The 14,869-nt window shown below is 44.4% G+C and overlaps 1 protein-coding gene across 1 annotated transcript in view; it reads right to left on the reverse strand.

Moving 5' to 3' along the window:
• LOC124802731 (tubulointerstitial nephritis antigen-like) overlaps positions 1–14,869 on the reverse strand; it is a 519,347-nt gene that overhangs the window by 13,713 nt on the left and 490,765 nt on the right. The window contains exon 7 of the mRNA XM_047263700.1: positions 9,000–9,295. Within this exon, the coding sequence (XP_047119656.1) occupies positions 9,000–9,295 (296 nt within the window). The remainder of the gene's footprint in view (positions 1–8,999; positions 9,296–14,869) is intronic.

Here is a 14,869-nt window from a genome sequence, read left to right on the forward strand (position 1 = left end):
CCATCAGACACTTGAGGGACACACTAAATATTGCTCAAGTACACAGGACCCATACCAAATAAGACTAAAGGGGGATGCTGAATATAAACAAAGAAGAGCAGCACAAATGGTCTTAGATTTGTTTGAACCATGAGAGAAAAGCAAGAAGATGCTGAAAAAACTGAACTCACAGATACTTGAAGATAGACTCAAACTATATGGCTAAAGCCTACTGTCAAAATTTCAAGAATCAGTATTAAATGAGGAAACTAGGAATATTCTACAGTCTTCTATGTATCGCTCCTGTTGGAACAATGTAAAAAAAGATTGGACTAATAAAACTGCATAAATATATACTTAAACTATCATTATTACTGTGCTGAATAGTGAAATGGGATATAATCTCTATCAAGAGTTTCAAGGTGAATTGCAGTGTATAAATCTACATGGTGTCTGAGAAGTCCTCATACTGCTCTGAACTTTGTGCAAGTGGGGAAATAAACCATCATTTTATCAATATCCCTGCTTTGAAGCTGACTGCATTGTTATGCTTTTGTTTCAGACAGCGTCAAAGATTGGGCACATATTAATATGGGAAAACATGACGGGAAACATGTGCTGCCATAGCTCAATCAGATTGGAAGTCTAAAATCTTCTTGGATAAAATCTGCTGAGCTTGAAATAACAGGTCATCAATGTATTATCATATTAAAAAAGATTTGAACATGAAAGGATTTAACTGATTTTCATGAATGCATTATCTGATGTTGAGATGGAGCAGAAAGTTACAGCCTGTTGTGGTTTGTCGGCACAATTTTCAAATTGGGAACAAATTACAGCACCATTGACAATTTTATTTTCTAACTGTACACAACTGTTTTCAGGTACTAAGGCCATTCTCAAGTGATTAAGAGTCTAATGTAGTGTACTGGAGGCATGCAGATGCTAGTCTGCATCCGTGCTGCAATTTGTTTCCAAGTAATTATTACAGTTGTGAATACCCTGAACCATCATGTTTAACATGATGTAAAAAATTGAAATACTGTGTCTTATTCAAAATTTTATCTTTTGATGAATGTGTGATATATCGTAGTTCACACTGCAGGAATGTAGTTATCTGGTCTAATGAAAATCCCCACTATGTGCAACAATTGAAAAGGAACCCAATGTTACAATTTGGGCTGGAATGTCATCACAAAAGCTGAGCGGGCCACATTTTTTTAGACAGGTATATGAATGGAAAGGATGTCACAAATGTGATTAATAGCTCAAAGAGATGGGATCATGGATCATTGTTACAGGAGAACAGACTCCCTGCACACTTTGCTATTTAGGTGTGGCCACTGGATTGGTTGTGGTTCAGAAACATCTCCAGCCCAATTGAAATGACCACCATGAATCCTGTAACTTACTACTCCAGACAACTCACTGGAGAATAATTAAGTTCCACATGGGTCAATGTTGGTGCAGCACTAATAAGGAATTGTGCCGAAGTCTCCAAAGCACAACTCATGAGATGCTCTGCAACATGTCAAGGAGATGATGTAAATACTCTTTGTATGATGTATGATAGTGCACATACTGGTGCACTGGATGGATAGATTTATATTTAACTGCTTAATACACAATATAGGGTGTTTAAGAAGAAATAGCAAATATTTTAGGAGGTAGTAGTATAAACTAATTCAAATGAAACTTTCCATATAGTATGTGTATAGAGTTAAGTTTTCATTTCACACTGCTGTATTCCAGTTGTTATGGGTTTACTGACTGCAGTTTTTATTTTGAGGTTTGAGTTGGGAGTTTCAGTTTACATAAAAGTGATTTATAAACAATATCTTTTACGAATCCCTACAAGAAAAATTGAGAGGCATCAAGTCTGGTGAACAAGCCGGCCATGACACATCTCTTCTGCGTCCAATCCAATGATATGGGAATTGTCTCTGCAACTCATTTCTAGCCATCAGCGAAAAATGTGCCAGATACCCATCGTGTTGATACCACATTCTGTTTCTTGTTCCTAAAGGTATTTCTTCCAATAATAGACCTAATGTTTCTTGCAGGAAGGTGGTGTACTTCCTACAATTAAGATTTCCTTTGATGAAAAATTGGGGCCTATAATTCTGTCCCACACCATACATTCAAAGACCAAGGTTTTTGGTGTGCAACTTCCGGCAGGCAACATGTATTTTCAGTTGCCCAGTAATGGATGTTATGCAAATTAACATTCCCATGGTTCGTGAATGTAGCCTTATCAGTAAATAAAATCAAATTAATAAATGTGTCATCCCTCTGAGTCTGAAGTTGAGCCCATTGGCAGAATTCAATGTGACGCATACAATCGATACCAGTTAATTCTTGGTGGAGACTGATATGATAAGGATGATATTTATGTTGATGCAGAACACGAACAACACTACTCTGGCTCTTGCCAGATTCCCTTGCGATTTGACCCAAACTAACACAAGGATCTCGAACCACAATGGCAAGAGTACCAATTTTAGTTCCCTCCTTAATAACTCTCCTTTGTCGCATATGTTTCCGATGTGTTAAAGATCCAGTTGTTCTCAGTTTATCATACACATATTTAAATGTTCGACATGTGGAGTGAGTATGTTGAGGATATCTTTCAGGTGATAAGTCTCTAGCTCTCACTGAATTTCGTTGGCTTTCTCCATAAATGAGAAGCATATCGACTTGTTCTTCAAAGGAATACATCATTCACATTCGCTTTATTCGATGATACTAGTCTTTCCATTCCTATTAGTGTTGTATTACAAAACCATCGAATGGTGTTTACATGTCAATAGCACGTTAGATGGAGACTCCGTATTCAGCGAATATTTACTATTTGCATGATATACAAGAGAGAATTGTCAGAGCACATGCTTCAATAAGTGCCGAAGTGATAACCAATACCACTCAATCCGTGATAAGAAGATTGCAGCAATGCACTCATACCAATGGTCTTCACTTCGAACACCTTCTGTGAATGGACGTTCATACCACCCTTGTGGCCTTAGTTGACCTTCAAGAACCTTATTGTTGCATGTCATTGGATTCGTCTCGAGAGCCACTATCAGAAAATAAGTACCAATATACAGCACCCCATTTAAAAAAAAAAAACAAAGCTGACCTTCATATCCCTGATGCGACCCCACCTAGCAACAAAAAGCCAACGTCATATTATGGACCCCGATGTCCCATGCAACAATTGTCCCACAAACTTTTCATCTACCACCATACTTTCGGAGTTATTCTAGGTGACTATAGTTAATGACTCATCCTGTATATTAAAATATTAAAAAGCCTATTTCCATCTGGATGATTACTTGGGCGTTGTGTAAAAGTTTGAAGTAAATTGGTCAAGACCTTTCCGAGGATTTTGGTGACAACGTTAAACAACGTCTTGTCTTTATATAGTTGTATAGACTTCATATGGCTCAGTGGCTGGGTGCTGGACTTTCAATTGGATGCCACTTGGACTGCTAGCATGTCCCTAATCTACTCCAGTTATCCAACCGGAGAAGGGGACCTTCAGTCTAGCGAGGAATCTGAATCAAATGTTGTTTCTGGCGACTCCTCACATCGTTGAAAGGTGAACTCCAGGTTACAGGCGGACTTAAGATTTCTGCGATCCTACCGGGTTTACAGACACAAAGTTCACCACAAAATCTAGGTCCGACGACAGTGCATCGAAACGGGAGGTCGAATTTGTTACTTTGAATTCAATCATTTGCCTTTCCTTAAAACATTCTGTGAGTATTTGTTTGGGTTATATTCTAACACCTGTAGCTCTATGTCCAATAAAAACTGGACGCATTTTATAACGAATGTTTTATTTGGATTTCTTAATTTTATCACCCCCTCGCTGAGTAACTGGCACTGCCCAGATATGTATTTATTCCAGTCCTCTGTTAGTCCATGTCCTCCTTACCCCTCTGTCCATCTCCCCCTCCCCCTCACTGTGTATCACCTCCTACCCCTGCCATCTGCTTCTCCCCCTCTCTCTATCACCTTCTTTCTGCCTGTAAGTCCATCTCCCCTTCCCTCCACTAAGTTCACCTCCTCACACTTTCTAAGTCAATGCACAGCTCTTCCCTCTGTCTGTCCATGTCATCCTCCCACTGTCTGTAACCCCCCTCCCCCCCCCCTCTGTCCATCTCCTCATCCCTACTCACTGTGACCATCTCCTCCTCTGCACTGTCTCTGTCCCTCCTCCCCCACTCTTCATCCATCTCAACCTCTTCCCTTTTCAATCTATGTTGGTCCGTCATGGTCGGGGTACATGAGCTGGTAAGTACCTTTCAATGTCAATAACGTCACCAACAGCCGTATACTTTAAGGTATTTTATTTTATTCTGAAAGTAACCAGTTTTGGCAACTCATTTTGCCATCTTCAGGCCACATACGCTTTTATACAAATAAACGAACTTATTGTATAGCGCCATAAAACAATTCTGTCGCTGTCACTGCTTCGTACGAAGCATTTGTATAACAATTGGAATTCACGATATCCAGTATTTTATGGCGCTATACATAAGTTTGCCAACGGCCTTGCTGCAGAGGTAAATCGGTTCCTGTCAGATCACCCTAGTTAAGCGCTGTCGGGCTCGGCTAGTACTTGGATGGGTGACACCCGGTCTGCCGAGCGCTGTTGGCAAGCGGCGTGCACTCAGCCCTTATGAGGCAAACTGAGGAGCTACTTGATTGAGAAGTCTCGGAAACTGACATACGGCTGGGAGAGCAGTATGCTGACCACATGCCCCTCCATATCTGCATCCAGTGATGCATGTGGGCTGAGGATGACACGACGGCCGGTCCGTACCGTTGGGCCTTCATGGCCTGTTCGGGAGGAGTTTAGTTTAGTTTTAGTTTTTTATACGATAAGTTCGTTTATTTGGATGAAAGTGTATGGGGCAGAAGGTGGCAAAATGAATTGCCACAACTGGTTCAGAATAAAATAAAATATCTTTAAGTATACGGCTGTTGGTGAAGTTTATTGACACTGAAAAGTCTTCCCCTTTCTGTCCATTTCCTCCTTCCCTTCTCTGTCCATATCCGCACCCACCTTCCCTCTCCATGGCATCAACTCCCCCCCCCCCCCCCCTCACCCCCTGTCTATCCCCCACCCTGATACCAAACTGGTGGTTCTTAACCCCACACTGTTTGTTTCCAGGTAGCAAGTAATATGTGTACCAACTGTGGCTGAAATCGATCCATGGGTTTAGGAGGAGATTTTTACCTTCGGAATTGCCAGACTGCGCACATGTCACATAAATGTAACATATTTGAGACATATTTGTATACATATTTCACCCGTACCTGTAGCAAATTTCGCCCTGCAGTTTTGTTTCCACGCACCTCAATATTTGTAACGTCGTATCCCCTGAACAATATCTCCTACAATGATATAATTTTCATGTTTTTTATGTGTAATTCTGTACATATATTCAGCAGCGTATGTGGATGCTGTCTCCGAAATCTGTGGCGTATCGAGTTAGTAGCAAATAAATAATAAATTTACACATCATGCATGATGCGGCAGTTTCTCACGCATCTCAGTGTTTATGACGTCACATCTCCTGAACTACGTCTCGTACAATGATGTAGTTTTTGAGGTACATTCAGTGATATATATGAATATTTCGTCTTCTTCTTCTTTCGCTTTACGCCATAGCCCCACAGCGACCACAGGGTCGGCGTGGTTACAACGGAGCCGCGCAGGATTAGCCGAGCGGTCTAAAGCGCTGCAGCCGTGGACTGCGAGGCTGGTCCCGGCGGAGGTTCGAGTCCTCCCTCGGGCATGGGTGTGTGTGTTTGTCCTTAGGATAATTTAGGTTAAGTAGTGTGTAAGCTTAGGGACTGATGACCTTAGCAGTTAAGTCCCATAAGATTTCACACACATTTGAACATTTTTGTTACAACGGATTTGGCAATGGTTTAGGGATGGCCGGATGCCCCTTCCTGCCGCCACCCCGAACCCCCCCCCCCCCCCCCCCAAGTACGGAATCAGTGTACCCCAACTGTCTGTGTCTAGTGTAAACCGTGAAATAGTGCGGACGTGTTTCAAATGTCTGTGACGCGTGTAACTGAGGCGGAATATGGGGACCAGCCCATTATTCACCTAGCGGGATGTGGGAAAAAAGCCTAAAAACCACATCCAGGCTGGCCGGCACACTCGTCGTTAATCCGCCGGGCGATTTCGATCTGGGGCCGGCGCGCCTACCCGAGTCCAGGAAGCTCGGCTACCCTGGCGGCCTAGTAAAGAAGTAATAACTTAAAAGATCTGGACTGATGCGGCAGCTTTACTGCACGGATAGCGAAAATGTAAGCGATAAACTTTTTCCCTTTCATCGCTTTGCGGGGGGTCGTCAGCGAGAAAAACAGGTTTCTTAATGGTTTGGAATCGTACAATACGTAAAGTTTGTTGCAAGTCGCTAAGTTCTCTCATTCTCAAATACTGGATAAATTGGTTCTTGAGGATATTTTTGATCTGTCGTTGCAACTACAAAAATGTGCGATTTTTTTCACCAGACGCGTTTCGCTTTCTTGAGGTAAAGTATCTGTGTTATACACAGAAAAACAACGATGAGCTAGGAGACGGCATTTCCCGATGTAAGCGAGAAATCAGCCGAAAAATCACCGTAAGTACAAATCAACCTATTCTTAACGAACTGTTTTTCGATCTAAAAAGCAAATCAAAATGCAAATAACTTAATTACAGACCACTGATAATGCTTTACCTCAATAAAGCGAAACGTGTCTGGTGGAAAAATCACGCATTTTTGTAGTTGCAACGACGGATCAAAACTACCCTCATGAATTATAAAGCAACTACGGACACTATGGCCGCACAAGTGAAGAATTTAATTGGATAAATAAAGTCTGGATATTCATAAGTCGTGGGCTACAATTATTCTTCACCCCAATGCCTTTGATAGATAGTTGGTTCTTACACCTAAAGTGGCTCTTTCCAGACAGTGGTATGTGTGCCAAGTTTGGTGGAAAGGAGTCGAGTAGGTCAGCAGGACATGTGGATCATACGTGCATACATGTGTGCTTCAGTTTTTGTATTATGTATGACGTCCTCGTCAAAAATGCGGGCCGCGCGGTTTGAGGCGCCATGTCACGGATTGCGCGCTCCTCCCGCCGGAGGTCCGAGTCCTCCCTTGGGCATGGGTGTGTGTGTTGTTCTTAGCATACGTTAGTTTAAGTTAGTTTGAGTAGTGTGTAAGTCTAGGGACCGATGATGACTCTGAGCATCACACACATCCATGCCCGAGGCAGGATTCGAACATGCGACCGTAGCGGTCGCGCGGTTCCAGACTGTAGCGCCTACCGACCGATGAAAAAATGGCTCTAAGCACTATGGGACTTCGAGCGAGGTGGCGCAGTGGTTAGCACACTGGACTCGCATTCGGGAGGACGACGGTTCAATCCCGTCTCCGGCCATCCTGATTTAGGTTTTCCGTGATTTCCCTAAATCGTTTCAGGCAAATGCCGGGATGGTTCCTTTGAAAGGGCACGGCCGATTTCCTTCCCAATCCTTCCTTAACCCGAGCTTGCGCTCCGTCTCTAATGACCTCGTTGTCGACGGGACGTTAAACACTAACCACCACCACCACCACTTAATATCTGAGGTCATCAGTTCCGCCGGCCGAAGTGGGCGAGCGGTTCTAGGCGCTTTAGACTGGAACCGCGCGATCGCTACGGTCGCAGGTTCGAATCCTGCCTCGGGCATGGATGTGTGTGATGTCCCTAGGTTAGTTAGGTTTTAGTAGTTCTAAGTTCTAGGGGACTGATGACTTTAGAAGTTAAGTCCCATAGTGCTAGAGCCATTTTTTTTAAATTTTGTTAAGTTCCATAGTCACAATTTTCACTGTTTTGATTTCTGGCCCATCTGACCTCGTAGTAAATTATGGCAGAAGGAACATTCCTTATTCGACCTTACACCTTATGGCCTGTTTCACATGTACGCGGTGCCATTCGGTTCGCTTCGTTTTCGGCCGACAAGTGTGAAACGGTTCTTCGGTCTCTATTCGGCAACCAGAAACAGTACAGCAGCGAATATTCCCTCGACACGAACAGATTTCATCAGGATTCTATAAGATGTGATCTCGTTTGTAGGGAACAGAAACAACCATGCCGTTCACACATGGACAGTTTAGTTTCTGTTTTAATCATACAGCAAGTCGAGCTCTTAAAAATTATCTCTTATTCTAATTTTTTTGAAAACTGTTGTCGCAGTTTTTCTGGTAAATTAGCGGTTTACCAGATATTGATACGGATGGCTGATTTCTGCAGAGCAATCTAAACCAGTGCTGTGGAACAACACCTGTGAAAAATATAAGGAAAATTTAAGACGTAGAAAGCATGGAAAGACGTTTGTGTTGAAACTTTCAACGTCTTTAACGAATTTGACGTCACAAAAAAAGGACTTGGGTAAGTATAGAAAAATTCATTTTTGTCGAATATGAGACTATACATTTTGTGTCCCTTTGGAAATCGGATCTGGAAGCTGGAGAGATCTGGAGAGATTGAATAAGAGTCTCTGACCATTTTTTTCACCAACCTGTCGTCTTCTGAAGTTGTGTCCCCAGCGCAGAAGACAGCTCGTCGGTCGTGGGATCTTTTTCAGCGGAGGTTGCTACGCTGTCAGTTTGAACCTGTGATTTTGATTATTGTGGGATGCCACTTGCCCAGTTCAAAATGGTTCAAATGGCTCTGAGCACTATGGGACTTAACTACTGAGGTCATCAGTCCCCTAGAACTTAGAACTGCTTAGGCCTAACTAACCTGAGGACATTACACGCATCCATGCCCGAGGCAGGATTCGAACGTGCGACCGTAGCAGCAGCGCGGTTCCGGACTGAAGCGCCTAGAACCGCTCGCCACAGCGGCCGGCTAGGGACCAATGACCTCAGCAGTTTAGCCCCTTAGGATTTCACACACTTTTTTTTTCGACCTGGGGATCCCAGATACTGTGTAGACGGAGATGTGTGCGTGTCGGTACTGACCCGAACTTGCGCATGAAGAGCCAGGCGCGGTCGAGGTTGCCCCCCTGGCAGCCGCGCTGGCCGCGGCTGTTGCACTCGAGCAGGTGGCCGGCGGACAGCGTGATGGGCTCGGTGCCCTTGGACATGATGTGGAAGCGGTCCGAAGCGACGTCCGCCGTCGAGATGGCCCAGGACGCGCCGCACCAGCCCTGGTCTCGCACTCTGCTCAGCATGCCCGGCCACTTGGAGCGCGCGTCGAAGCTGCGAGGCAGCCGCGACGGGTCCAGCACGCGCTTCACCGGCCGCATGCGCATCACCTGCAACACGACCAGCCGCTCGCCACACTGGTTCCACTGTCTGCGAAAAGCTCGCAACGTAACATAGTAAAACACACAGCTCTCGTCCAGGGTGATTAAGCGACTAAATACACAGAAGAGCCAAAGAAAGTGGTACACCTGTATCTTCTGATGAATGTGTTGTATATCACAGTTCACACTGCAGGAATGTAGTTATCTCGTCTAAGGAAAATCCCCACTATATGCAGCAATTGGAAAGGAAGCCAATGTTACGATTTGGGCTGGAAAGTCATCACAAAAGCTGAGCAGGCCATATTTTTTTAGACAGGTATGTGAATGGAAATTTTTATTTGGATGTGTCACAAATGTGATTGATAGCTCAAAGAGAAGGGATCATGGATCATGTGTTACAGGAGAGCAGATTCCTGCACACTTTGCTATTTAGGTGTGGCCACTGGATTGGGTGTGGTTCAGAAACATCTCCAGCCCAATTGAAATGACCACCACGAATGCTGTATCTTACTACTCCAGACAACTCATTGGAGAATAACCAAGTCCTTGGTGCAGCACTAATAATGAATTGTCCCGGGCTCCTGTGTAGGGCTCCTGCGAGCACTCAGAAGTACTGCAACACGTTGACCGGAATCGACTAATGTCTGAAATAGTACTGGAGGGAACTGACACCAGCCGGCACGGTAGCTCAGCATGTTCGGTCAGAGAGCTGGTTCGCCTCTGTAATAAAAAAAAAAAAAAAAAAAAAAAAAAACTGAGTGAAAGGATCAACAACGAACTTCAACGGATGTTACGTGACGTTCGCAACGACCACACACAACGATCAACAATGAAAAAAATGAAAAAAAAAACACCATGGATCCTGCAAGACTGTCCATAAATCGTAAGAGTTCGAAGGGGTGGAGATCATTGCCGAAGTCCAGCGGAATGCACAGTGGACATGAATGGATGCAGGTGATCAGACAGGATGCTTAAATATGTGTCACCTGTCAGAGCCGTATCTAGATGTATCAGCGGTCCCATATTACACTAACTGCGCACGCCCGACACCATTACAGACCCTCTACCAGCTACCGAGCGAGGTGGCGCAGTGGTTAGACACTGGACTCGCATTCGGAAGGACGACGGTTCAATCCCGCGTGCGGCCATCCTGATTTAGGTTTTCCGTGATTTCCCCAAATCACTCCAGGCAAATGCCGGGATGGTTCCTCTGAAAGGGCACGGCCGACTTCCTTCCCCATCCTTCCCTATTCCGATGAGACCGATGACCACGCTGTCTGGTCTCCTTCCCCAAACCAACCAACCAACCAACCTCTACCAGCTCGAACAGTCCCCTGCAGACATACAGATTTCATGGATTCATGTGGTTGGCTCCATACCCGTACACGTTCATCTACTCGATACAATTTGAGACGTGACTCGTCCAACCAGGCAACATGTTTCCAGTCATCAACAGTCCGATGTTGGTGTTGACGGCCCCAGGCGGGCGTGTCATGCAGTCATGCAGTCATGAAGGGTACACTAGCGAGTCTTCGCCTCCGAAAGCACATATCGATGAGTTTTGTTGAAATGGTTTGCGTGCTGACACTTGTTGATGACCGAGCATTGAAATCTGCAGCAACTTGCGGAAGGGTTGCACTTCTGTCGCGTTGAAGGATTCTCTTCAGTCGTCGTGGGTCCCATTCTTGCAGGATCTTTTTCCAACCGCAGCGATGTCGTAGATTTGATGTTTTACCGGTTTCCTGATATTCACGGTTCAGTCGTGAAATGGTCGTACGGGAAAATTCCCACTTCAGCTCTACCTCGGAGATACTCTGTCCCATCGCTCGTGCACCGACTATAACACCACTTTTTTTTTCTTTATTGAGTTTCGATTCCCCCCGAAGGGGGCGGGCTGGCAGCAGCTTAGTACGCCACTCTTCAGCCAACAGAATTTGTTTTAAAAAGATGAAGACAATAAATAATAAAACCAGGCGATAAAATCGGTGACTTAAATGGTAAAATGGCGGAAAGTCGTGGAACTTAAAACATAGAACAAAGGGTTGATGATGCTAATAAAATACATATGAAGCAGACAGGTAAAAGAATAGACAGACAATTAAAAAAACACGGCGACAGTCTGGTTTCTGTTCGCAAGAGATATAAAATTTACACCCGGCGACAGCATGGTTTCTGTTGGCAACACTGGAAAGATGAACAACACTGAACATTCACTTGAACACTGCAGTAAAAAAATTGGCAAAATATGATATACCACAGCCGAGGGCAGATGGGGGGAACCTGGACAGATGACGGGAAAGGAAAAAGGGGGAAGGAGTGGAAAAAACGAAGTGGAGGGAGGGGGGAAAGGAGGCGAAGGAGGACGAGGACCCATAAGATGGGGGTGGGTGCTGGGCAGACGCGACAGGGAGTGGGGAAAGGCAGAGGAGGGGTATACAAAAGAAAGAACTCTGGGGGGGGGGGGACGCAGAGAGAGGGTAGGTGCGGAGAAAACAGGATGGAAGGGGGGGGGGGGAATATAACACCACGTTCAAATTGACTTAAATATTGATAAGCTGCCATTGTAGCAGCAGCAACCGAGCTAACAACTGCGACAGACATTTGTCTTATATAGGCGTTGCCGACCGCAGCGCCGCATTCTGCCTGTTTACATATCTCTGTAGGAGAATACGCATGTCTATACCAGTTTCTTTGGCGTTTCAATGTAAGTGATTTGGATAGGCCTGACACAGTTACATTTCGTCTGCTGCCTTTTGTGCCGCGTCGGCGCTGGTGCAGCTTGCGGCTCGCGACTTCACCTCTGGCAAGCTCGGGTTCGTGTCTGACGCCGACAGAGGACGCGGCTATTCGCTGGCAGGTGTCTGGCTGGCGAGCGAGGCGTGCGGCGAGTGAGGAGTGCGGTGAGACGGTGGGGCTCGACCTCAGTTACCGTGGCGCCTTACACCAACTCGGACTGTTCATGTTTGACAGCAGCTGGATTGGAACATGCACTGTGGATTATAAGTCCAAGCTGTGATTATGTCCGAGGGGATAGGCAGTACCGCCCAGGATGTTAAGTGTTTCTGATTTCAGAGACTGGCAATGGCCACGATGTCACAGTAAACCACTTACAGTACTTCCAACGAAGTGGCCTTGTGGATTACTGTAGAACTGATCACCTCAACGTTGTCGCCCGGCGCAGTACGGAGTGCTGGTCGCTCCACGCAACTTGTAACGTATGATACGCGTGAAGCGAAATTCTAAGTCATTTGATTTACCTCAAAAAATTGTTTTATGTAGATGAAGCAAAGCTACATCCATAACTGTAATTAGTTTCTCAGCAAAGCTTTTACTTTTCGTCTAAAAAATAAAAACCAAAGTTTTGGGATTCGTGCTTGTCTTCGCTATGTAATCTTTCTCATTCGATTCTGAGGAAACTAGGAAACTCTTCGGTATACAGAGTAGTCTATTGATAGTGACCGGACCAAATATCTCACGAAATAAGCATCGAACGAAAAAACTACAAAGAACGAAACTCGTCTAGCTTGAAGGGGGAAACCAGATGGCGCTATGGTTGGCCAGCTAGATGGCGCTGCCTTAGGTCAAATGGATATCAACTGCGTTTTTTTAAAATAGGAACCCCCATTTTTTGTTACATATTCGTGCAGTACGTAAAGAAATATGAATGTTTTAGTTGGACCACTTTTCCGCTTAGTGATAGATGGCGCTGTAATAGTCACAAACGTACAAGAACGTGGTATCACGTAACATTGCGCCAGTGCGGACGGTATTTGCTTTGTGATACGTCACCCGTGTTAAAATGGACCGTTTACTAATTTCGGAAAAGGTCGATATCGTGTTTATGGCTTTTTGTTTTGGTCATCAGTCTACTGACTGGTTTGATGCGGCCCGCCACGGATTCCTTTCCTGTGCTAACCTCTTCATCTCAGAGTAGCACTTGCAACCTACGTCCTCAATTATTTGCTTGACGTATTCCAATCTCTGTCTTCCTCTACAGTTTTTGCCCTCTACAGCTCCCTCTAGTACCATGGAAGTCATTCCCTCATGTCTTAGCAGATGTCCTATCATCCTATCCCTTCTTCTTATCAGTGTTTTCCACATATTCCTTTCCTCTCCGATTCTGTGTAGAACCTCCTCATTCCTTACCTTATGAGTCCACCTAATTTTCAACATTCGTCTATAGCACCACATCTCAAATGCTTCGATTCTCTTCTGTTCCGGTTTTCCCACAGTCCATGTTTCACTACCATACAATGCTGTACTCCAGACGTACATCCTCAGAAATTTCTTCCTCAAATTAAGGCCGGTATTTGATATTAGTAGACTTCTCTTCGCCAAAAATGCCTTTTTTGCCATAGCGAGTCTGCTTTTGATGTCCTCCTTGCTCCGACCGTCATTGGTTATTTTACTGCCTAGGTAGCAGAATTCCTTAACTTCATTGACTCCGTGACCATCAATCCTGATGTTAAGTTTCTCGCTGTTCTCATTTCTACTACTTCTCATTACCTTCGTCTTTCTCCGATTTACTCTCAAACCACACTGTGTACTCATTAGACTGTTCATTCCGTTCAGCAGATCATTTAATTCTTCTTCACTTTCACTCAGGATAGCAATGTCATCAGCGAATCGTATCATTGATATCCTTTCACCTTGTATTTTAATTCCACTCCTGAACCTTTCTTTTATTTCCATCAATGCTTCCTCGACGTACAGATTGAAGAGTAGGGGCGAAAGGCTACAGCCTTGTCTTACACCCTTCTTAATACGAGCACTTCGTTCTTGATCGTCCACTCTTATTATTCCCTCTTGGTTGTTGTACATATTGTATATGACCCGTCTCTCCTTATAGCTTACCCCTACTTTTTTCAGAATCTCGAACAGCTTGCACCATTTTATATTGTCGAACGCTTATTCCAGGTCGACAAATCCTATGAAAGTGTCTTGATTTTTCTTTAGCCTTGCTTCCATTATTAGCCGTAACGTCAGAATTGCCTCTCTCGACCCTTTACTTTTCCTAAAGCCAAACTGATCGTCACCAACGCATTCTCAATTTTCTTTTCCATTCTTCTGTATATTATTCTTGTAAGCAGCTTCGATGCATGAACTGTTAAGCTGAATGTCCGATAATTCTCGCACTTGTCAGCTCTTGCCGTCTTCGGAATTGTGTGGATGATGCTTTTCCGAAAGTCAGATAGTATGTCGCCAGACTCATATATTCTACACACCAACGTGAATAGTCGTTTTGTTGCCACTTCCCCCAATGATTTTAGAAATTCTGATGGAATGTTATCTATCCCTTCTGCCTTATTTGACTGTAAGTCCTTCAAAGCTCTTTTAAATTCCGATTCTAATACTGGATCCCCTATCTCTTCTAAATCGACTCCTGTTTCTTCTTCTATCACATCAGACAAATCTTCACCCTCATAGAGGCTTTCAATGTATTCTTTCCACCTATCTGCTCTCTCCTCTGCATTTAACAGTGGAATTCCCGTTGCACTCTTAATGTTACCACCGTTGCTTTTAATGTCACCAAAGGTTGTTTTGACTTTCCTGTATGCTGAGTCTGTCCTTCCGACAATCATA

Source organism: Schistocerca piceifrons, chromosome 6 (genome assembly GCF_021461385.2).
Source record: "Schistocerca piceifrons isolate TAMUIC-IGC-003096 chromosome 6, iqSchPice1.1, whole genome shotgun sequence".
Classification (NCBI taxonomy): Eukaryota; Metazoa; Arthropoda; class Insecta; order Orthoptera; family Acrididae; genus Schistocerca; species Schistocerca piceifrons.